The sequence below is a fragment of the Vicia villosa genome, linkage group LG1 (assembly GCF_029867415.1).
Source record: "Vicia villosa cultivar HV-30 ecotype Madison, WI linkage group LG1, Vvil1.0, whole genome shotgun sequence".
NCBI classification, from domain to species: Eukaryota; Viridiplantae; Streptophyta; class Magnoliopsida; order Fabales; family Fabaceae; genus Vicia; species Vicia villosa.
The window spans coordinates 92,251,300-92,278,524 of NC_081180.1; the positions used below are offsets into that span (position 1 = coordinate 92,251,300).

The 27,225-nt window shown below is 29.4% G+C and overlaps 2 protein-coding genes across 2 annotated transcripts; both read right to left on the reverse strand.

Moving 5' to 3' along the window:
- Window positions 1–22,871: 22,871 nt before the first annotated feature.
- Window positions 22,872–23,763, reverse strand: LOC131643539 (putative non-specific lipid-transfer protein 14). Its single transcript, XM_058913787.1, has one exon. It carries the CDS (start codon window positions 23,558–23,560, stop codon window positions 23,186–23,188), a length of 375 nt encoding a protein of 124 aa, XP_058769770.1. The 5' UTR covers window positions 23,561–23,763; the 3' UTR covers window positions 22,872–23,185.
- A 129-nt stretch (window positions 23,764–23,892) lies between these two features.
- LOC131643537 (RHOMBOID-like protein 2) lies at window positions 23,893–26,105 on the reverse strand. Its single transcript, XM_058913785.1, has 5 exons — window positions 25,681–26,105; window positions 25,074–25,237; window positions 24,786–24,949; window positions 24,220–24,470; window positions 23,893–24,135 (listed from the first exon to the last, which is right to left on the reverse strand). The coding sequence occupies exons 1-5, from the start codon at window positions 25,986–25,988 to the stop codon at window positions 24,018–24,020; spliced, it is 1,005 nt and encodes a 334-aa protein (XP_058769768.1). The 5' UTR covers window positions 25,989–26,105; the 3' UTR covers window positions 23,893–24,017.
- Window positions 26,106–27,225: the final 1,120 nt, after the last annotated feature.

The window sequence follows — 27,225 nt, forward strand, 5'->3', positions numbered from 1 at the left end:
ATGCACAACCGATTAATATGTACGCTCCACGAGCACACATGCGAAATATCTGTCTAGTGGAGGCACAACCTGACTCACTATTTAGTTCATACAAAACAAACTATAGTAATGATGATTTATATGACGGAATGAAGTTTGAAGACAAGGAGGCGTGTGTGCTATACAACATTGGCATATCACCAACGATCTTTATATTCAGTGTATATAAATATGACAACAAAATATGTGATCAAATGCAGGATAAATCTGACAACTTATGCCTTGTTCGTATATTCGTTTCAATGAATCGGTTAATGATGCACCTACCGTATTATATTGTATTAAATTAATTAATTTAATAAACTATTTTATTAATTAATTTATTATAACACAATTATTATAATAAATATTTTTTATATTTTTATTATAAAATTAAATAATAGTTAAATATTATATTTTATTTAATTAATCATTTAAATAAATAATTATAGATATTTATAAATCAATAAATCATTTAAATATAAAAATTAAATTTAAAAAAAGGACCAGTATAGGGTCGCCCAAACCCTGGTAGAGCCCCAACTGGATAAATTTTTTTTAGCTTTTCGCCCAACCCCTGGCCGAAACACCACATAAAAAGGTAGCCCTTTGGCAAAAAAATTTCAACTTGTGACGTTGTGGTTCTTTAGTTTCAAACATGTAGTATAAAGGTAAGAAAATCGACAGAGCAGTTTCTGTCCCGCCATTCTTTTCTCCTATGAAAAATCGAAATCACCCCTTAAATTTAAAATGCTTTTAAGGTAAATTACCCCTTAAATTTAATACGCTATTCTCCCTCAACTAAAACCTTCCTTTATCGACATTCCTGCACTTCAATAATTTCAAAGAAAAATCACAAGTTTCTCCCTCATTTCTCTTTACAATTCATTCTCTACACTTCATATGTTTATAATTATCATTTAAATAATCTATCTAAAAATGATCAAATAGCGGTGATCCTACTATGGGTCTGTTTGGTAAAAATAAAAGTTGACTGATAAGCTAGCTGATAGCTTATAGCTTATGACTGATGGCTGATGATTGATGACTTATAGCTTATAACGGATGGTTGAGACTGATAGCTTATAAACTCATTGAAGTGTTTGGTAAAATTAGCGGTTTAATTAACTTATAAAGGTAAAATGACAAAAAAGATATTTAATATATAATTATTTTATTTTAAATTAAAATAAATTATAAGGGTTAAAAATGGATATTAATTGAAATAATAAGGGTACAAAAGGAAGAAAAAGTAATATGCTATAAGACATAAGCTAAAACGCTATTTAAAATAGCGTCTGGAAAATAAGCTATAAGCTAGTAAAATAAGCTATAAGCTCGTGATGAAAAGACCGTTACCAAACGGGTCTAAATTATCATATGAGCTTATAAGACATAAGTCATAAGCTATAAGCTCGAAAATGTGTCTTACCAACCAGAGCCTATAAGCTATCCTGCTATTCCATTTTTAAAGTCCGCTTCGCGCCGCTCTTTTGGATTGATTAGTATGAAACTTGTGTGCTTTGAATTTTTAACTAAAATAAAAAAAAAAAAAGTGAATTAGACCAAAATGAATGGTCGAGATTGAGCTAGGATCCAGATCCATTTTAATATAGATAATACAGTGTGAATTTACAAGTGCTAGATCTTATATATCTTTCTTTATATAGCTTAGCCTTCTGGTGGTCCATATAATCAAAAATGGATATGAAACAAAAAAGGACAAAATAAATTACATAAATAAAAGAGAAACAAGACACCATTACTCACATGTACCACATCCTTTCCCTTTCTCTCCCAGAGATGTCTGTTCTTGATATTACGTGACGAAACTCTGGCAATGGTAGAACGGTAGTTCAATTCTCTGATCAAATTTTGGCCCCACAAAACAATCCCACTTTGAAGCCTTCTCTTTTTGTGTATCAAATGGCAAAATCAGTTTCTATTTACCAATCATATTATACTATAAGATATGAAAAAAGAAGTTTATTTGAATTCAACCATTAAACTAGTAGTTCAACAGTCAAAAAGAGTGTAAAAAAAAGCAACAGTTTGCATGTGATGATGGGAATTGGTGAATATTTTCACCTGGACAAACCGTACCATGAGAAGAGCAGGACCAATGTAGAGGACAGACATTGGTGAATCATAAAATATAGTACTAGGATTCTTTATTGAACATGTTCCATGTCCATGCTTCTAGGTCCATTCTTTGAAAGCATAGTTATGAGTTGTTTAATTATTTGATGGAGACACAGAAGCAATTTAGATGTTACTAAATAATAAGTTGTTAGAAAGTGGGTTAGTGAGAGCAGAATTCAATTTACTTTCATTCAAATGCAAATTTTACATAAAAATCAGTTGATATAAATTAGAAGAAATTGTTCTTTTTTCTAAGGAAGGAATTCAGTAAGTCATGTGTTGCATCCATTGTGGCATTTATGTTTCAGACAAATAAATCTTCCAGGATAGGGTACTTTCACACCTTTCAGACTAATTTACTCTGTGGGACGTACTGGCATGCATATCTATATTTGTTTGAATTGATGATACATTATAATTTTCCACCAATTTCAAAAGTTGGAATTTTTCTATTACTCAACTTGTTAGTTCTCAGATATTTAGGCTTTTTTTGCGAGTTTGGAGGGAAGGAGAAGAGAGGACTTTCGAAAACAATTTTTTTAAAAAATATAGAAAAATATTTGATATTTTTTTTAAAAATATATTGTATAAAATAATAAAATAATGTTTATCTTTACTTTATTTTTAATTTTTAAAATACTATAACAATGTAAAATATATTTGAAAATTTTATATAAATCTTCTAAAATCTTCCAAACTTTCATTCGGTACAAATTTCTCATGATGAGTATTTAACTTAATAATTCAGAATAAACATTTAATTATTTACCTATTTCAAATAACAACAAATAAATATTCACTTATTTCAACCAATACATAAATTTAAAAATAAAATTAATCAAATATAAATCCTAAATATAATTAATCAAATAATATTTAATTGAAATTAAATAAGTCATAAATAAATAGTTATTTCAAATTAATTAATAATTTATTAATTTAATAGAAATTCAATTAATTATTAAAATATTTAATTAATTCAAAAATAATAATCAATTAATTTTTAAAAATATTTAAATAATTCAAGTTAAATAATAATAAATTAGTTTAATAGTAATTTCAATCAAATATTAATTAATTTATTTGTATTTGATAAATTATATTTATGATTTACATTTTATTAATTTTATTTTTAAATTTTTGTATTATTTGAAATAAGTAGATAAGTAAATAAGTAAATGGTAAATTTAATATTTATCATTAGAAATATTCACAACAGAAATTGATTGATCTAATTGTAAAATGATTATCATTTAATTTGAAGGGACGTAGGTTCATATTATTTATTTTAAATTCAAAATTGTTTAGTATTACTACAAATCGAAAATTATTTGTTAGCAATGTACATCTGCCTACTGATAAATGCATAGAATGTGCCTTAAAGGTTTTTGGTTCAATTTCTTTTAAGAATAAATTTAGGCTTTTTTTTGAATTATCTAAAATATAATTAAAATTAAAATTAAAAATTAATTTAATATTTAAAAAATAAAAAATAAAAATATAATCTACAGGTTGGTCACTATTTTTAAAGTAGGAAAATTTGAGATCTATAATTTTTGTTAGGGACCAAAATAAATCATGACTCAATTTTTAAATTAAGAAATTATTCTCTCTATCCTAAACTATAAATCATTTTGAAAAAAAAAAAAAACTAACTATAAGTGGTTTTCAATTGCAATACAGCCTTAATATATTTCCCCTAATATCCTCTTTGCTATTTACCACACTCTCTCTTATCAATTTTTTAAACTTCTCTTTCCTACATAATTAATTAATAACAATATAGTAAAATCATACATAACTTTTAATTTTCATACAATTAATTACACTATTAAATTAAATTTGATTAAAATGTAAAAAGAAAACTTTACTTTAGGATATAGGAATAAAAAAGTAGTTAGCATTTAAATTTGATCAAAATTGTTTAGTAATTGTTTTTGTAGTTAGTTAGTAAGTGTCCTATAGTTGTGATGGGTTCATTGGTGTGATGAACATTGATTTAGGAGCATATAAATATGTATCATGACTTAGTACTAGTAACAAACCCGTGCATACGCACGGGTTCTGATTGGTTATGCGAATTTGAATACACCACTTATTTTAAATAAAAATGTTTAAAAAGAAAAAAAATTAGATAAATAATTAATTATTTCATATATAAAAATATTTAGATCAATAATAGATTTTTTCCAATATACTATTTTTGGATTAAAAATATCTAATCATAAATATCATTTCTCGTACATAAAAATATTTAAATCAATAATAAATTTTTTTCCCGTATACAGACTTCATTTTTGTTTAGGTATCATTTATAAAAATATTTGGATCAATAGTAAATTTCGTATATAAAAATATTTAGATCAATAATAAAATTTTTCCTGTATACCATTTTTAAATAAAAAATATTTAGGTCATTAATACCATTTTTCGTAAATAGATTTTTTCCGTATACAAATATTATTGGCTTAAATGCAGTTTTGACCCCCCCTATTTTCATGGTTTTGAACTTTTGAACCCCCTTTTACAAAACTCAGCCTTTTAGTCCCCACACTTACTAACTTTTGGCAATTTTTTAGTCCCCCACCAGAATTGCATATGTGGCGTGTTTTAGTGATGACATGGAAGGGTAAACACGCTGCCACGTCAATAAATCAGTAAACCCAATATTTTTAATTATATTATTCCATTTTAATAAATACTGAAATTTGGTAAATTATAACAACTTCCAAATTTGCGTGTTTATGAACCCTAATTTCATACGAGTACTTTCTTCTTCCCTTCTTCTTCAGTTAGTCTGTAATCCCATTCTTCTTCACTGAACCAAGGAGATGTCTCGTTCGACCATGTCCCGTTGTTCTGTAGCAAGTAATCGTAGTAAAGCTTCCTTCGTCCATGGAGAATGCATATGTGGTCTGGATGCACCCTTGATGACTTCATGGACAGATGCTAACCCAGGACGCTGTTTTTATGGGTGTGGGATGTACAAGGTTAGTTTATACCAAACTCCATCAGCTTTTCCTTATTTTCTTCTAAACATTGAAAACTCATATCGTATCCTATCATATGTAGATCCAAGGGTCCAAACGATGCAACCATTTTGTTTGGTATGATGAAGATATGGGAGCAAGAGAAAGGATATGATTTCTACACTGAATCAGAGTCTGAATAGTGCAAAGGTGACAATTGAAGAAGGGAAGAAAGTAGAAGATGAGCTGAATAAGAAGATTAAGGATTTGAATATGAAGATCAAGCATTTGAAGATTTTGATTGTTATTGTTGTTGTGTGGATAGTATTAGGATCAGTCCATCTGTTGTTGTAATTTGCAGTGTTGGTAGCATTAGTATTAGGTTGTTGTAATTTGTAGTGGGTGTTTTCCATCTGATGTTGTAATTTGCAATGGGTGTTGTAGTATTAGGATCAGTCTATCTGTATGAGGAAGACTATTGTAATGTTTCTGCAATATCAATGTTATATGTTATATGTTATGCTAAGGTGTGAAATGAATTTGCAGTGTGAAATGTTATATGTTATGTGAAATGAATCTGTTTATCTGTTATGCTAGGTGATGAGTTGTGTTAATTTACATGTAATTCAATACCAAATTGTAGGTCAATACCATCACAAACAGAATCTGTCCATAATTACATGTAGGTCAATACCAAATTATAGGTCCTTACCAAATTACAAGTCCTTTAATTTGTAGGTCATGATAGGATTTGGCTAACAGAATCTGTCCATAATTGGGAGAACAAACACTTAATTGGATAACAAACAGAATTTGTCCATAATTACAGGAATCTGTCCATAACATATACCATATTTTGAACAAAGCAATACAAATAAGGACCTGTAATTTTGACAACCCAATATTGGATAACAATTACAACCTTCATGACAGAATTTAAGGACCTGTAATTTTGAACAAAGCATAACAAATACCAACTTCATGACAGAATTGGATAACAGATATGACATTAAAAGAATGAGATAACAGAATTCGCAACCTCATTAAAAATTGGTTACCAAATACCAACTTCATTTAATTTGCATAATACAAGTTAACCATAATACCAACTTCATGACAGAACCAGGTTGTTCATTACAACTTAACCATAATACAACTTAACCAAAATACAAGTTATCCAAAATACAACTAATCCAAAATACCTACTTATCCAAAATACATACTTATCCAAAATACATACTTAATAAACTTCTAAACACTACTGCTGAGATGGTTGTGTAGCCATTGGTGCTTGGGATGAGTTTCCAATCTCCTCTTCATTTGGCTTTGTTTTTTTCTTCTATCCACCAACAATCTTCTTGTTTCCACCTTTTGGGATGGCTCTATCAGCAGCTGTCTTGCCTTTGCAGCTTCTTTTGTTGTGTCCCATTCCTCCACATTTATGACAAGTGACTGTTGCAAGTTTCCTAGGTAGTACATGCTTTAGTCTTGGTTCATCGTTAGCTTTGTTCCTCATTTTATTGGGACGACCTATGGCCTTTCTCATAATTGGTGGATTCATAGTGGACTGGTTATCCAAAGGCCACAATTGTGGGCCATTAGTGGGGTAAATGATGTGTGAGTATATGTTCTTGAAAGTTTCCTTCCTGTAACAGTCAAACACACATAATTAAGATACACATTTATTAACTTAAATACATGTGATAGAATGGTTTACCTGTAATATTCAGATACATAGTCTTCAGGTTTTTTCTTGTTTTGCCAAATACATGTGATAGAATGTCTACAAGGGATGCCAGTTAAATTCCATTTCCTACATGCACAAGTCTCTTGCTTGAGGTTAACTACACATGTGTCAATTCCATTAGTGACACCATATATGGCCATGTCATCATCACCATGCCATTGTAGGAGTCCAATGTGATGCATTCCTCTTGTTTTTTTCTAGCACCAATTGTATTCTAGGACATATATCACCACTGTAGGTATTCATTAGCTCTTTCATCTTATCTATCCTCTTAGTAAGGTAATGCTTAATCCCTTCTAATAGAGTGATTATTGGCTTATCCCTATATTCTAGAATAGCCCTATTAAAAGCTTCGCACATGTTGTTTACTTGGAGGTCACATTTGGAATAGGTTTTAAAGTGAGACCGACTCTAATAAGTTGCAGGGACATCCACCATCTCCTTCCATGCAGTTTCTTTCATGTCTTTCATCTTTAACATTGCCCTTTCCCATGATGGTACAGTTGTAGCTCGTGCTGAATTCCACATAACCTCTTTGAATTCAAGACCAGGATTCTTCTTCCAATTCCCATATAGATGCTTCACACATATGCGTTACTCAACATGAGCACTCACACTTTGAATTGTTGGTATTAATCCCTGCCATATAATGAAAACAATCATTTGAAGTATTACATTGAGATAAAAACATAGGCAGAATCAAGATTCAAAAAATGATAAATAATTACAAGTTTGAATGTACCTTTTGTTGGTCTGAGGTAAAAGCATAGGCTCTTTGGTTTATAGCTTCCAAGTCTTCCAATAGAAGTTTGATGAACCAATCCCAAGAATCTCTTGTCTCAGCCTCCACCACAGCATATGCAATAGGCATAATCTTATTATTTCCATCTCTCCCAACTGCTGCCATCAACTACCCTCCAAAATCACCTTTCAAAAAACAAGCATCCAACCCTATTAATGGCCTGCAGAATTTTGCAAAGCCATACTTGTAAGCCTCTAGACATACATAGATTCTTTCAAAGATAAGGCCTCCATTTGAGTCTGCACACCTAATCACAACAGTACTGTTAGGGTTGGATTTCAACAATTCTTGGGCATATCTCCTCGAATGTTTAAATTGTTCAATACCAGCCCCTTGTAACATATCCATGGCCCTCCTTTTAGCTCTATAAGCCTGATCATGTGATAACTTCACTCCCCATCTATCAAGAGATTTGGCAATCAATCCAGCTTGCTTTATGTCGGGGTTGTGCCTCAGAATATGGCCAAACTTCTTAGCCAACCATGTAGTCTTTGCTTGTCTATTATAAGGAGTTCTAGCACAATTATGTTCATCAATTAAACTAACCACTTGTCAATATTGATTCCCCACCCTCTTACTAACTCTCATGTGAAAATTGCATCCTTCCATAAATTTAATCACCATTCTCTTTGCCTCATTCTTCTTTATGACAACATTTTTGTTGTTCTCCATACCATAATCTTTGACAGCATCCTTCACCATTTATTTGTTACTGAAGACCATACCAAGCACAAACTTTGATGACTCACCTCTTTTATAAGAAGGAAACTTCTCATGTTCCTCATCATTACCACTATCATTAGGTGTATGCAGCACATCAGAATCATCATCCTCATCACTTTTTCTAGCCTTATCATGATCCTCATCAAATTTCATTACTGTTGTCCAATCTTAATCCTCAGTTTGTTCCACATAATCCTCACTGCATTCTAAGTCCTCATCAGATAAACTACCTAACTCAGTATCAGCCACATAGTCTTCATCTTCTTCTTCTTCATCTTCTATTCCAACATCAACATGTTCAGTCTCAACATGTTCAGTATCCACATCTTCTCTGTCAGCTTCATTCACATCCATTTCATTATCACTTGCATCTACATTCTTAGGCATATCATTATCATTTACAACTTCAACATCAGTATCAACCTCATCCTCAGCACAATTTGGGCCACCATCCTCATCATAATCATGTACTATGTCTTCATCATCTAGCACTTCTACTGTATGCTCAACATAAACATCCACCAAGTCAAATCCTTTTAAATCCTCAACTAACTTAAGAACATCACCATCACAGTTAAGGGGTCTCAGACCACGATTAAAGCTATACTTAGGGTTCAAATACCACATGCATTTGATATTCCTATATCCCTCTTTTCTTATCAATTTTTCAAACTGCATATATGACATGTAATCTGTATCCCACAACCAATCCATTTCAGTCACTAATCCATTAACATGCCATTTAACAGGATGATCTACTAACTCTCCCATATGATGAATTCTCAGCTTAATGCATTGACTCTGAGTTGGTCTGAAGGACAATACTTACAATCAGTGTAATTCTAAAACAACCAGACAATAACATAAAATTACATGAGGGGAAAATAAATTGGAATCGTGACTTACCTCGAACAAAATCTGACATCTTATTTGTTCTTCGATGAAAGAGGAATGGGTGGAATGTCGCCACTGTGGTTATCGGTCCTTGCGTTTGAGCTTTGTGTCATCTTTACCACTGCGTTATGTTTTGAAGGATAAGATATGAATAGGTTTTTCAGAGGATTCGAGTGATAGGAGATGAAGTGAGTGGGTTTTCAGAGACAATAGAGAAATTTAGGGTTTGAGTGTTTATTAACTTACGTTTTCTAAATGTAATTTGAAATAATGAATTTTCAAAAAATAATTTTCAATTAAAAATAAGAACATAAATGGTCTATATTACGTGGCACAAATGTCATCCTTCCATGTCATCACTAAAACACGCCACATATGCAATTCTGGTGGGGGACTCAAAAATTGCCAAAAGTTTGTAAGTGTGGGGACTAAAAGGCTGAGTTTTGTAAAAGGGGGTTCAAAAGTTCCAAACCATGAAAATAGGGGGGGGGGGGGGGTCAAAACTGCATTTAAGCCAATATTATTTTTGTTTAGGTATCATTTACCAAAACATTTGGATCAATATTAAATTTTCGTATATTAAAATATTTAGATTAATAATATATTTTTTTCCCGTATACCATTTTTGGATCAAAAATATTTGAACATAAATATCATTTCTCGTATATAAAAATATTTAGATTAATAATAGATTTTTTCCCGTATACATACCTCATTTTTGTTTAGATATCATTTATAAAAATATTTGGATCAATAGTAAATTTCGTATATAAAAATATTTAGATCAATATTAGTAGATTATTTTTCCGTATACCATCTTGGAATAAAAATATTTGGATCATAAATACCATTTTTCGTAAATAATAGATTTTTCCATATACAAATATTATTTTTGTTTAGGTGTCATTTACAAAAATATTTGGATCAATATCAAATTTTCGTATATAAAAATATTTAGATCAATAATAGATTTTTTGGCCTATTCCGTTTTTGAATAAAAAATATTTGGATCATAAATAACATTTTTCGTAATAAATAAAATTAAGAACTTTATGGTACAAAGACAAAAAAATCACAATTTTAATGTGGTGGCAAAAAATCAAATAAGGCTATTTTGAACTTTCCACAACCATTTATTTTCTTATATTATAGATTGATAGTTTTTTTTGGAAGAAAGAGGTGCGAAAGTGATGAAAGAGAAAAAAATAGAGAATAGAGAGAAATTTGATAAGTTTGATAAAATATAAGAGTTGTATTATTTTAATAATAAAATTAAGAACTTTATGGTACAAAGACAAAAAAACCACAATTTTAATGTGGTGGCAAAAATTCAAATAAGGGTATTTTGGACTTTTCCACAACCATTTATTCTCTTTATATTATAGAATAGTAAATGCTTCAATTGTGCATTTATATTATAGAATAGTAAATGCTTCAATTGTGCAATTCCCAGTTCAATTCTTTAATAGCCTTTCTCTATCTATCTCTATCTGTTTTACTTTTCCTTTTTCTCCTTGGATGAAAGATTCAACAAATGTGATTGAACATTTAAAAACAAGAGTGAGCTTAATGATTAAAATGTATTGTATCCATTTCTATAGATCAATGCACTTCACTAATTTACAATTAAAATTTGGTATCTCAAATTGCAAGAAACAATTTATTACAAATCTCATATGTGAATCTATAAAAATTCCCAGAGAAATTAATTTAATTATAAGTGCACTATACAATCTGAATTGGGAATAATTGTGAAGCCCAAAGAGATACCACATAATCCTGGCAAGGTACCTATAGCTGTAGCATATGGGCCATAATGTTGAGTTAAGCCCACTATGCATCTACAAACAAATTGCTTATTATTACCTGATTTAGAAATTATACTCAATCCTGACATAGCATCACAACAAGGAGACCCTGGAATTGGATCTGGAGTACCATGACTGATAAAAATAGAGCATGAAGAAAAAAGTTGAGCAACTGTAGAGCATTCTATGTATGCAAACACTAATGGGGGTGAGAATAGCAACATCAAAATCACAATTACTCTTATGACCTTGTAGCTCCCCATTGTATAGTATTTCATTACAAGAGATTTCTTTTCTTCTAGTTCTATTGTTTTCCCTTAAAAAAAGGTTTTTAAATAATGGTATTTGTCATGAAATAAAGTTAAATGTAAGAGGAAAATGTATGGTTGGTGTGCAATGTGGAGCTTGTGGTTTTACATTACTTACATGAATTTTTAATGAACTTTGAGTTGTGCATGATACAACTATTTTCGATTGACACAAATACTCAAGCTCTCTCTCTCTCACTAAGACTATAACAGAAATATATAAATATAACTAAAATATATTCACAAGTGATATATTCAAATGACTATTTTTGAACTTTAAACCTTTCTTCATCTGCGGGAAGAAATGTGTTTTGCCCAGCGAAAATTGCTTTTCTAGCTTCCTTAGCGCCAAAGAAACATCACTGGCCGAGTTGTGATTCACTCAAAAATTTCCATGTTCTCCAACCCAAATTTTTTGTTCTAATTTTGTTGGTCGAGGATATATTCGCCCATCAAACTAAATATGATTTTGCAAGTCATTTCATCATGTTTTAATTTCGATAGTCAAACATTATTTTGCTCATCCAATTAGTTTAGTCTTGACTATGATCCTTTATTCAATAGTCAGTATTATTTGATTGGATTGACATTCTATCTTTTCTTAAGTTCTTTAAATTCCTTAAGCCCATGACAATCAAAATGTGATAAAATAGAATAATGGCATTATTTTAAAACAATATTCAGATTAAGGGTGTGTTTGGATTGGCGGTGGACAGAATTGATTTTAGTAGAATTGAGTTTGGTAGAATTGATTCTAGCAGAATTGAGTTTAACAGAATTGATTTATGTTTGGATACATTTTTGTAAAAGTGAATTGAATAATAAATTACAGTGTAAAAATCATCCAGAATCAATTCTGGAGGCAGAAGCTACAAATTCTAGCTTCAAGTAGAATCAATTCTGGAGACAGAATCAATTCTACTTTTGTCAAACCAAACATCTTAAAATCACACAGAATTGATTCTACAACTCTAGAATTGCTTTTGACCTTTTCAAAAGCCAAACCAAACATGCACTAAGTATAAATTGGGAGTTTTCCATATTACTTTGTGTGCAAGCAAATTAATATGAGTGAAATCAATAGTAATAAATAGTTAAATTCGGGTTTTTCCTAGCACCCACCCGTAATTAAATAGATGTTTCTCTGTTAAATTTAGACAATAAAAAGCTAATAAAATATGATCAATCAGTTATTGTAGGATAATATTTAGATTAAATATAAAATGTGAGTTTTTTCATATTGCTTTGTGTACAAAAAAATAATAAATATTTGAAAATAATAGTGATAAATAGTCAAATACAGATTTATCACGGTTATAACGATTGAAATTTGTAGTGAATGTAAGTTTATTGTTGGCTCCTTTATAAGTTATATTTTTAAAACTAAATATAAATTTAGCGGTATAACACTTGCTTGTATGTTAAAGTTTTACTCAATAAGTTTTGTATAATCTTATGAAAAAACTATAAAATCATGTTACTATTTTTAATTCTTGTGAATAAATTAACAAATATGATAGGGAGGGAGCTTGATGATATAGGAAATAAAATGATACTTATAGGGTATCATCAAACTAATGGTACAATAAAGTGAACAAAGACTTAGTGATAGTGATTTTTGGAGAATCAAGTAACAAAAAAGATCCAATAATTCAAATTGACACAAGATCACATCGATAAAGAAGCCTTTCTAAAAGATTGAAAGATCGATAGATTAAACCCAAAAAAATGACGTAAAGGAAGGTGGTGTGCTTCTGCATATTGCATTTATTTTCAAAATCTAAGCATATATATATATATATATATATATATATATATATATATATATATATATATATATATATATATATATATATATATATATATAAATAAATAAATATTGTTGAACAAACAACTTCAAACACAAAATAAAAGGTGAATTCTGATAATTAGTTTTTCAAAAACTTGTTAGAAAAACCATTGATTTTAAGTTGATAAATTTTAAGAAAATGGTAGAAGCTAACGTTAAGTAGGAGAAAGGAGAAAAGATAAGTAACATTAAAATAAAGAGAACAATAAGAGAGATCACACAAGAGATTATTCATGTTCATTCTTAAATTATGCTACCTATTCTTGTCTCCAAAAGTTTTCTTTTGTAATTTTTACTATCAATAAATTCAGCATTTCCACAGGTTTGACACAACACACCAAATTTTTTAGGTTTAATTGCAATTTTAGTCCCCCTATTATCCATTTTTTGGATTTTGGTTCTTCTATTTTAAAATCCGGAATTTTAGTCCCTATATTTTAGTTTTTTGAGGATTTTGATCCCCCTACAAATTCGAAGGCAATTTTAAATGAAATGACACTCATATTGATGATGTGTCAGTGTCAGTTCAGCATTGAAATGTTCAAAAAAACTAATTTTATTTAAGATTTATGTTGAACATGTCATCAATGTGAGTTCCATTTCATTAAAAATTGCTTTCGGATTTGCAAGGGGACCAAAATCCTCAAAAAACTAAAATAAAGGGACTAAAATTCCGGATTTTAAAATAGGGGGACAAAAACAAAAAAAAAAGATAATAGAGGGACCAAAATTGCAATGAAGCCAATTTTTTATTAGATTATCTTACATTCTTAAAGTCAATTACAACAATACAAGAAGACTGAACTCTTAAGTACACAAATTCAGTAGAGTAACACAAAAACACAACTCTCAGCGGAAGCTTTTCATCTATCAACACTATAGCACTTATGGCGGTTTTTAGCGAATAAAACTAATAATAGAATGAGGAGAACTCGCATCTTAATAAATTAGATAAAGGGGCTAATCAATTAGACAATGATTTTAGTTTTTCTAATTGATCATGATTGTTTCTTAATAGTTTATGTACTTGTGAGGATGGACTTTAAGAAATTTTAAGAAAAAGAGGAAGAGTTTAAAGAGTTTTAACGTGTCTGCATCACCTTGGTATTGCAAAACTTACTCTTGCTTTATTTACCTTCAACTCATCAATCTACTTTAATATATAAAAATCGATTACCACCAAATTCCCTTAATTACCCTAATCACAATCAATTTAAGATGGTTTTACACAACTAATAATCATTACATTCCAACAACTAATTTAATGCAAATCTATTTTATTGGAATATGGAAAATATGCACTACGTTCTATGCCACTCATTGCAGCAGCCTAATTAATTTAATTTTTTTATTGGAATATTGCAGCCCTCTTCGAAACCCATTTTTTCCCATCTACTTTTTAAACGTAGAAAAATTGAAACCCTTGCACTTCTTTCGTCCTCCTTGCTTTTTCCTTCATCATTGAAAGACAAATCTTTCATCTTCACTGCATCTTCCACTCTTCTTTTTTTTTTTTGTTTGAAAAAATTATCTCAATACGGTATGCTTCTTCCTTCATCTTACACTTTTTTGTTTTTCATCAATCATGGTATTTTATATCCTTTTCCAAAACTCACCAACCACATAAAAATCCTCAATAAGCAACAACACAACATAACTATAAGAAGAGTTTTCCAGCAGTAGAAGAGAGAATCAATGAACAAAAGTAAATAAGGAATCAAAATATAGTATCCGTCAAGCTTCGATTTCGTTACCAGAGAAATTATCATCTTCGTAGGTAACCTTTTTTTGCTCCATTTTCAATGATGTTGATGTTGTAAAACGTTTTTTCCTTTTAATTGTTGTTTCTTGATGTTTATTCCGAGCGATTTTAGGATTTTAGGGTTTGTTTTCTTGAGTCGATTTGTGCGTATGGTTTGTTGTCCATAAATTCTGAGATGAGATTCAGATTGGGGTTTGAGTTTGAGGGAATTGGTTTTTGGTATGTTTCAATTGGGTTTGGATGGAAACTCTTAGTTTGTTTTCATGGAGTTTGGTCATAAAAAGGGCATGAGTTTTTCTTTTCCATGGTTAAACGAGTTGAGAGGTGATTGAAATGATGGAAAAAAATTCACGTGTTGGTTTGGTTTCTTTCATTTATTTTTTTTAATTTTAATTAATAGTAATACCAAATGTTCATATCCTATTGGTTGGTCAAAAAGTCTTCATAAATTTTACATATAGTCTCTTTCAAATTTATTAGCATTAATATTGAGAAAATTAATTATTTGATTTGGTCTTAACCTTTTTAGCTTTTTATCTACTTTTATGACTTTTGGATTTTCTTCATATTAAAATATAAATATTTTGGATTTTAATGTATTTCTATATAACCAGCCGATCTTGGATACAACGTGTGTCTGTTATAGTGAATCAGTTACCCTCTGTATCACCTAATTTGTTGTTTTAGTTTCTGATTTTGATTTAGGTTTTAATTTAACGATGTTGATAATGATGTTGTTTTAGGTTTTGGTTCCATTGCGATGGCTATAAAGATGCTTAACAGTGATGAACCTGACAACGTTCTTCTTCCGCCAAGGTTGTGGGTTTGAGGTAATTATTTTTATTATAGTTTATGAATTTTTGTTTATTTTTACTTAATCATTTGATATAATTTGGTTTAATTTTTTATTGAGTGTGATGAAAATTGAATTTTGTAGACATAAATTGTTAAACGACTGAAGGATTATTCAACGGAATTTGTGGAGTTGAATTGTTGTTTTCTCTCTTTGTTTGATTAGCTGAAATGTTCACATTTTGAATTTTGGAAACGTGAAATGTTTAGATGTTGAATTTTGGTATTTTGAGTTGCATTTTTTATTACTTTTCTCTCAGCCTGCAATGTTTTTACTATCTCATACGGTTCATTCTTACTGTTGTTTTTATATCAAAAATTCAAGTAAGCTTCATTCTTCCAAAACTGCATATGCTTTATTTTCTCTGTTAAAGGCACAAACTGTCCATCTCTTTGTATTTTCTAATATGATTCCTAATTTTCAATAGAAAAAAAATACATGTTTGGTTTTATCTTTGAAAGCATTCATTTTGTATTTGCTACTATTGTTTCCACTTCTACCTATCCATATTTTTTAATATAGAAAATATATCTTTAAGTTCATGATTACCACATTTTGATTTCTAATTTTTAATTTCTAAGTTTTGATTTCTAATATTTAATTTATAATTTAAATTTTTTTATAACTTTCAATTTCTAAGTTTTTGTTTCTAATATGTCCTTTTCTTTGCAATTACAGGAAGATTGTCGCCTAATTTCTATCATCTTATCTGACTTGCAATACATAAGGGTTATGGTTCGGTTATACAACTCAAGTTATAATTTCTATCATGTTTTTAAGTCATGGGGTTTAAGAGTTAGGGTTTAGTTATTTATAATTTATATTTTCATTTGCAACATTGAAGGGTTTAGGGTTTAGTTTTAATTTTTTAATACAATTTTCAGAAAAGTGAAAAGATATTTACTTCAAGACAATCTGCATCAGTCATCATACATATTTTTTAGTGTAGAAAAATTATATTTTCTCATACATTGATAAGTGCTGTGTTGTATTTTGGTCTAATTTGTTGTAACAAACTAATAAAATATGTTAAATGTCTATTAAATTTCTAATTTTTTTTACATATCATTAATCTGTAATACAAATAAGTGCATTAACATTAAATAATTAGTTTATAAATAGGCTTAAATTTTTTTTGTGTATTTAAAAGTAATATTTATTTAATTATAATTAATTTTAATATTAACTAAAATATTAACATTATTTTCAAATTTGTAAAATATACGTTTTCAAATATACATTTTTTAATATATGATTATATGATTCTTAGAAATATGTTAATGACATAATATTTGTTATTACTAATTATTTAAATAAGTGCATTATTTGCTTTTAATCTATTTTGATTTATTTTTATGTTTTGAATTTCTACTATTATCTCCTATCATCTATTATTAACAATTTTTACGTTTTCGAAAAATGGTTAACCAACAAAATATATTGATTTAATTTCAAGTTTTAATATATTGATTTAATTTTATTTCGTTAACTTTAATTGTTTTTAATCAATATTGATTTATTTTTATGTTTTTGATACTATTATTATCTACTATTATTATTTACTATTTTAATTTAAAAAATTAAATTTGCTTCGTCGTTATTACTGCCTTAAACATTTTTTTATATGATCAGGGCAAATAATTATGTCGACGAGTTAAAAAAAAATCAAAAACTAAAACCATCATTACATTTATGTCATGATTAATAGTCTGATTTATTTCTATTATATATATATATATATATATATATATATATATATATATATATATATATATATATATATATATATATATATATATAGGGGACGACTCAAGTGAGAACACTTGGTTATTATGAGAAATGAGAACAATGAATCACGACCATTAAATTTGATTTTAATGGACTGGATTGGTTTCTCTTTCTATGTTAAGGATCATAGAAAGAGAAACCAATCCAGTCCATTAAAATCAAATTTAATGGTCGTGATTCATTGTTCTCATTTCTCATAATAACCAAGTGTTCTCACTTGAGTCGTCCCCTATATATATATATATATATATATAAATATATATATATATATATATATATATATATATATATATATATATATATATATATATATATATATATATATATATAAGAGATAAGACGATGCAATCCTAATAATTGAATTAATCAAGAGAGAGAAATTAAATTATTTACTATAATATTAATATAATTATTATTTCTCTCTCTTGATTAATTCAATGGTTAGCATTGAATACTCTTATCTCTTATTTAAAAACCCTCATACTTGATACATTCCCTATATATATATATATATATATATATATATATATATATATATATATATATATCATTTATGACTCACCTAATTTCAACGATATAGAAATATTTACTATTAATTAGGAATGTAAATATTAGCATGCCTTATGTCTTTAATATTTAACGATATCTAATAACAATTATTATTTGTTGCATGCTACAAGTTTTCCAATCAATTCCGATATTTAAAAGTAATCATTATGATTAATTAATCATAAAAAGGTGGAATTTAAATAACTCTCTATACAATATCAACAAATGACATTAATTTTATACAATATTTAATAACTAATGTCAACTATTTATACAAATTTTTTTATAAACAAGAAATAATTTACTGTTGATACAATTTTTTTTTGTAAACGGTAATAAATTATAAGTATTTTTATAAACGGGAAAAAGTCAACTCTTTATACAATTTTTTTTATAAAACGGGAAAGAGTTGGTATTGACTATCTTATTCTTTAAAAACTTACTCTTTATTATAAAATAACTATCTTATTTGTAAAAAAATTAAGAGAAATAATTATTTAATATAATATTAAATAATTTTCTTAGTTATAATATTCATTTCAATTACATAAATTTTATTTTTTTTCCTAATTCAATTACAAATAAAAATATACTATGTCAACTAATATATTACAGGTAAAATATATAAACAAACCTATAATATAAAATTTCTTAAATTTTAAGATAGTATATTTATTTTCAAAGTAATCATTAAGAGGTAGACTTAGGGATGACAATAGGCAGAGTTTGGGCAGGGTACTATAGTACCCGTCCCCATACCCGCAGTTTAAAAAAATTCCCATACCCGAGCCCAAACCCGCGTGGGTATCAATATTCATGCCTGTACCCGTACCCTGTGGGTACCTCAATGCCCATACACGTACCCATTTATCTGCATTTATAGTAAAATTAAATCGTTTAATTACAAAATATCATATAATTTAAGTCTTTTTAACAATATTAAAAAAAATTATGTATGTTATTGTTGAGTTAAGAAACAAATAAACACTTTTATTAAAATATGAAATGATTTAATAGCGATATATTTTTAAAAGAATTTAGAATCATACATTTTTATGTAATAATATAAATGACATTATAGAAATATGTAGTGTGGGTATGAGGCGGGTTGGGTAGTAAGGTACCCGTGCCCGCACCCATACCCGCATATTTTAATGGGTAATTACCCGTGCCCGTGTCCATACCCAATTTTATGGGTATTTATCCTACCCGATATGAGATTTTTTGTGGGTACCCACTGGGATGGGCCAAATTGCCATCCCTAAAGGTAGTACCATGATTACCTATTATAAGTTTTACTAAAAAAACCTATTATACCTTTTACTAAAAAGCCTATTTTAATAATTTTATTTATTGCAGACCATTCATTAACGTATTGATAAAACCAAATTCATTATGACCTGCCTCCACAATTCCAATATTTAAAAGTAATCATTATGATTAATTAATCATAAAAAGGTGGAATTCAAATATTATGATTATGATTAATTAATGTCAACTGTTTATACAAATTTTTTTATAAACAAGAAATATTTTACTGTTGATACAATTTTTTTTTTATAAACGGTAATAAATTATAAGTATTTTTATAAAGGGCAAAATACCCTTTTTGGTCCCTTATGTTAACCTCGAGGTTCATTTTGGTCCCTTAACTTCAAAAAGTGTCATATTGGTCCCTTAACTCTTCAAAAGGTGTCATTTTAGTCCTTTTTGTCATATTAGCGACGAAAATAGCGACCAATTTTTGAGTTTTTCCGTCGCTAATGTGACAAAAAGGACTAAAATGACACCTTTTGAAGAGTTAAGGGACCAATGTGACACTTTTTGAAGTTAAGAGACCAAAATGAACCCCGGAGTTAACATAAGGGACCAAAAAGAGTATTTTGCCTTTTATAAACGGGAAAAAGTCAACTGTTTATACAATTTTTTTTATAAAACGGAAAAGAGTTGGTATTGACTATCTTATTCTTTAAAAACTCACTCTTTATTATAAAATAACTATCTTATTTGTAAAAAAATTAAGAGAATAAAAATATACTATGTCAACTAATATATTACCGGTAAAATATATAAACAAGCCTATAATATAAAATTTCTTAAATTTTAAGATAGTATATTTATTTTCAAAGTAATCATTAAGAGGTAGTACCATGATTACCTAAAAAAATAAAAATAAAAAGCCTATTATACCTTTTACTAAAAAGCCTATTTTAATAATTTTATTTATTGCAGACCATTCATTAACGTATTGATAAAACCAAATTCATTATGACCTGCCTCCACAACTTCTTGGGAAACCTACACACCTCTTATAATAACATTGTATGAACCGTGTGAACGCACGGGTAAATGATTTCTTAATTATTTTCTTTATTTTTCTACTAAAATATACATTTTTCGACGGGACAAAGCTACGTGTATATATTTTATTTATATTTTTAACCATCATTATATTATATTTATTTACAACTGTGATAGATAAATACTTAATTATTTCCTTTATTTTTTATATGTACATATTAACCTATAACTGATATTTTTGAAAAAAAAATCTATTAAATATATTGAAATTTCTATTTAAAATAAGTAAAAAGATTTCAAATGCTTATAATAAGATAGGGGTATGAGTCACAATAAACAAAATTTGGACAAAAAAGTTTGGTACCTGTTACCAAATCAAATAAATATGATCACATATATTATATTTATTTATTATTTATAATATTGTGCAATACGTGCGAACGCACGGGTAGATGACTACTCACGATAGATTATAATTATATTGTATAATGTGTGCGAACGCACGGATAGATGACTACTTAATTATTTTATTTATTTTTTCTACTAAAGTATATATTTCTAACTAGATTAAATTAATATTTATTTGACAATTATAATTTCAATTGTTTTTTATTTTTAATTTGTGTATCTTTTATATATATTTATTAACCATCGTTATATATTTATTTATTGCTTATATCGACTTTGCGTGACCCGTGCGAATGCACGGGTCCTTTACTAGTTATAAGATAAAAACACTAAATGCAAGGTCAAACGAGTTTTGACATTTTTAATTTCTTTTATTTGATTAATTTGACTTTTTTTCTTTTAAAGAGAACTTGAATACTCTATTTTGAGCTTTCTTCTTGACTAATTATACTTATAATTTACATTTTCCTAGTTCACTTATCATTAAAAAAAACTTTAAAGAATTTAAATCACACATCACATAAAATTAAAATTACTGCATTGAAGAATCTTAAATGGATAAATGAAGGGGGACCTAGAATCAACTAAGGACAATCAAACTTGAGAATCAATAAACAATGTTTTGAAAACCGGATAGAACCGGTCGGTCGGACTGAGAATCGAATGGATCATCGGTATAGTCTGAGTGTTGGATGTTGTTGAACCGGTGGGAACCAATTAAAACCGAAAAAAATCGGCGAACCTGCGGTTTTAAAAAACCGGCGGTTCAAATGCATGTTTTTTTTCAACATAAAACGACGCCGTTTTATATTTTTTTTAAAAAAATAAAATCAAAATATAATTAGACTTTATTCATAATATTTTGAACAACTTTTCCTCTGTTTACCATTAGACCTAATTCAAAATTTATTTAAATTTATATTTTGTATTATTTTACTGTTAGTGATAATTATATTTAGAATTTGAATGTAAAGAACAAATATTTGAAATTATGATATTTTAAAATTGTTATATTTTATAGTTGTCGTGATATTTTTTAGAGACCACGCCATCTGGTTATATCAATTTAATAAATATATAGTTTTACAATAGAGATTGGTTTATTCAACCGAGTTATCCGATAAAATCCGGTTTAATCATGTGGTTCGACCAATGACCAATAGTTTGACCAATGACCCAATACTCTCACCGATTTGATGACCAATCCATTTTTAAAACACGGCTAGTAAACATGCTACAAAGAAATAAGCTAATTGGCGTGAAGAAAGAGTGAGGTTGAATACTAAAAGTGAGGTGATATACAAGGCAAAGATAGTAGTTAGAATTGAAACAATCAGACGCCAAAGTTAACATCACTAAGTACTAGACCATGTATCAAATGAAGCGTGAAATATACATTTCTAAAAGATCCTTTAGATAAAAAGATGTTTTCTGCACATGCTTCTACTTTTGAGGTGAAGAACCACATAACAAAGGTATACAAGTTTAGAAGGCATTGTGTAGATTAATACAGGCACCAAGAGCATGTATGAAGAGAAATGATGGATTCCTAAATAAAATTGGCTTCATAAAGTGTGTGTCTGGACATGGTGAACTTATCATAAAGGATAGGAACAAAAGAGTGATCATACTAAGCCACTATGCAGATGATCCACTATTTGCACAAGTTAATAAATTAGTTAGAATTTAATTTGCTGTTATGACACTAGTTGTGATGTGTTCACGGCGTGCTAAACAATGATTTATTTATTTTTCTTACAAACAATTTAGATGAGTTTAGTTCCGGAGGAGGATCAGGGCCAAGACAAATTTTAAAATTTAAAAAACGTTTATAAAAGTATTTACAGGTTATCCACCAAAAAGATTTTCATATTGGCAAGTTGAATCCACGACCTCATAATATGAGACAACTCCTTATCAACCAAGACAATTTACTTTGATTTAGAAGCATCTATACTTATGTATCATGATTTATTATTAATAAATGCTTCAATAATACAATCCACAATACAATTCTTTAATAACCTTTATCTATCTATCTATCTCAATTTGTTTTACTTTTCTTTTTCTCCTTGTTAGATGAAAGATCCAACAAATGTTACTGAACATTTAAAAACTAGAGTGAGTTCATTGCTTCAAATGTTTTGGATCCATTTCTATAGATCAATGCACATCATTAATTTACAATTAAAATTTGGTATCTCAAATTGCAACAATTTATTCCTAATCTCATGTGAATTTATAAAAATTCCCAGAGAAATTGTTTACTCATAAGGCACTATACAATCTGAATTGCGAATAATTGTGAAGCCCAAAGAGATACCACAAAAACCTGGCAAAATACCTATAGCTGTGGCATTTGAGCTATAATTTTGAATTAGTCTCACTATGCATCTACAAACAGATTGCTTATTTTTACCTGAATCAGAAATTATACTCAATCCTGACATGGCGTTACAACAAGGGGACCCTGGAACTGGATTTGGAGTGCCATATCTGATGAAAGTAGAGCATGAAGAAAAAAGTTGAGCTACTATGGAGCATTCTATGCTTGCAAAAACTAATGGGGGTGAGAATAGCAACATCAAAATCCCAATTATTCCTAATACCTTGTAGCTTCCCATTGTACAATATTTCATTACAAGAGAATCTTTTCTTCTAGTTCTTTTGTTTTCCCTTAAAAAATGCTTCTTAAATAATGATATATGTCATGAAATCAATTATAAAGTTAGGTATAAGAGAAAAATGCTTGGTTGGTGTGCAATGTGGAGCTTGTGGTTTTACATTACTCACATGAATTTTTAATGAACTTTGAGCTATAGCTATGCATGACGCAACTATTTTCGACTGACATAATTAAAACATGCAATTTCTTCTTATGAATGACAAATTATCAATCAAAATGTTCCTTTGGAATATTTGGTTATCTAGTCAGTCTAACACACTGAAGCTGTCCAATTTAAGTCCGGGCGAAACCAATTTAATAACTTTTCATATAAGCCGTGAATATTCGGTGTCTAAGAGCTTTGTACATACATATACATTCATAGAAGAAAAGACATTCCTAGTTAAAACCATATATAAGGCTGTCTCAGTTTAACTCTCATTGTTGCACTCCCATTTAGAACTTGGCACACATGTTAGGTAGTGACACCAATGACAATGATCATATCCATTCTCACCTTTGAACAGCATCACCAATGCAATTGATAACCTGCATTTAAACAAATAAGTTTCAATGCTTAACATATATAAATTCATCAGTACATAACAGAAATTACAGTATAAAGGATCTTACCCAATAATCAAGAGAATTAGAGACACAATTCCTAGAATGTATTGGTAAGCTTTGAATTTCGACTTGAGACGAATACCAGCAGGAAGGCGGCGCTGCTCTAACCAGCCGTATTGAGGACGTGGAAGTAAAATGAAACCAAGTAGAAGTCCTGTCACAAATCCTCCAATGTGAGCAAAGTTGTCAACGTGCGGCAAAATGCCTATAGCAAGGTTGATGGCGATGATAATTAGAAGAGTGAGCAAAGCCATTACCTACATAAATGCAGAAAAAATAGATTCAGAAATAAAAGTTAACAATACAGTGGTGTCTCAAGGCCGTCTTAAGTTTTTTGAGGGTCTGTGTGTAGATTAGATACGATTCAACAAAACAATTAAGGACCCTATTTTATCATGGTTTAACTGTGGCAACTCTATTATGAAGTCCTATTTAGCCCAATTTAACCTCAAAATTTTGACGCCTTGTGCCGTAGTTCATCTTACACATCCTCAAAAGAGGACCCCTGGTGTGTCTCAAACTAAGGAAGAATTAAAATTAGATTAGCAGGTCAAACTCATTGCTACACTCACTTTATTGGAATATATAGTCCAATTTGTAAGAAGTTCCGATAGCATTGCTCCAAGAAGTCCGAACAGAGCACCAGAAGCACCGACGGAGATGCTATTTCGAATAAAAAGAGAAGAAAGTACACTTCCACCAAATCCAGACAATAGGTATATCAATCCAATTCTCACTGTCATAAAATTGATAAATAAAAATGTTAGATAATGTTATTGAAATCAATAAAATCAAAATGCCAGTGTTGTATCACTTGTTATGGATATAAAGATATCTGTGTAACAGAAGAAAAATCTTACAAAATCCAAATTGCTGTTCGAGGCGAATGCCAATGAAGACAAGGCATATCATGTTTGATAGCAAGTGAATAATCCCAGCATGTAACCAAATGCAAGTGAAGAGTCTCCACCCTTGATGCTGGTGCACAATATTTTCCCATTTAAGCGCTCCCATCTTGGTTAATCTTCAAAAATCCATCAAGTAACCAAACATTTCAAATCAATAACTTTACTTTTAAAAACATAATAATTGGTTATTAACATTCACACGCAAAGACCAATAAACTAGCCAAAGTTAGACAAAATTTGTGAACAAGCTCACACAACATCCCAAGCCATGTAAAAAATGAGAAACTAATTGTTTATCTTGTAAATCAAATAAAAAAGCATTCACAATTCACAATTCATCAATAAGAGCAATACATAGAAAAAACAACTTCCAATCTTCGAGTTGTCAATTCATACATAACTTTGCCCTGCCTTTAAATTGGACCCGGTGGCAAGGCCAAAGGCCGGATACCAATTTTTTTTTTTTAAAAAAATCAACTTTAAACCCACCCAAAAAAACAGAGGCAAAAGTCAAATAGATCATTAAAGTACAAAATAGTACAAAAGTTGAATCTCTTACGTTGATGAAGAAGGACCAAGCAATGGATTCTCCCTCAAAGGCTGGAAAGAGAATCTCCCAAGAAACCTAGCAACACAATCACCTTGAAGACCAAAATTATTCTTGGGACAATTGTTAATAGCCATGGCCACAATGAAAACAACAACGTTAACAACCACAAAAACAGGTACAAGCCATGAATTCCTATGATTTTCAGCATCATAAACATATGCAGATGAATTTGCAGCATCAGCAGAATAATTGTTTGTGTCACCTACTCTGTTCTTTGTCCCTCCACCACCACTTTCAACATCTCTCCTAGAATTCATTGTAGCAAACAAACAAACAAACAAAAGCAATATCTGAATTCTGAAGTTAGAAATTTGGTTGTGATAAAACGGTGACTTATAGAACGAAGAGGTTGGTGAATGAATGGTTTTAAATAAAACAATTAGAAAAGTGATTAACACAACTTAATTTCACTAATTAATCATTATAATATGTGACGTTTTACTAACTGCCGCAATTTGGAACCTAAAGAAAAGACAACACGCTTTGAAACATCTGCGACTATTAACGTTGTTGGCTAATGAAGGTGTTTGAATTGATTGATGACGTGGATGATTTTGATTGGGTTGTTTGGTGAGGTGTATGTAATGGTGGTAGCAGTGGATTGTGACCGTGTACGCGGTGATTTCGCTTTCGTGAGTTAACTTAACTGGAACTGGAAGGTTCCGTTTTGTGCTTGAGTCGGTTAATGCTAATCTTATATTTTTGGGTTTTATGATTTCTAGTGAAAAGGAACAAACAAAAAGTTATTGCAAGCATGTCACAAAGAAATAAGCCAATTGGAATGAAGTGGGTATAAAAAGTGAAGTTCAATCCTAAATGTGAGGTGATCGGATATAAGGCCAAGTTTGTAGCAAAAGAATATCTTCAAAGATATTTAATTTAAATAATTCTTTGCACTGATTGTTAGAATTAAAAAATCAAGCTAGTTGTTGCCAAAGCCAACATCACTATCTATGTATCAAATTAATATGAAATAAACATTTTCCAATTATCTTCCAGATGAATTTTTTTCCGCATCCTCCTAGTGTTGACATTAAGAATGTTAAGAGATTTTAATAATTCAACTTGTTGTGACCGGTTAACACAGAGGTGTAATCGGGTACAGACATAAAAATAAAGGTCAAATTAAATTTAAAAATATTTTGGAGTTGACGTATCCGGTTACGTATTTGTCGTGACCGATTACACCTGATTATTATTGTTTTAGTTTTGTCAGATGTAATCGATTATTGGTTTTGCGTAACTGATTACCGGTCTGATTTTTAACTTTTTCTAGCTTTTTAGGTTGACATTTTTGTTTCCCGAAGGCTTATATAAATACCCTAGTGGTATGTTTGTATTAAAAGATTTAATGAAATTAATAGTTCTCATCCTCTCTCTCTCTCTCTCTCTCAATTCTAACATTTGACATCAATAGCTTGGTTCTATCCACCAAATACCTAGTGTGCAACATGAATTATGTCTCCAATGAAAGAATCCTTACAAACCTAACCC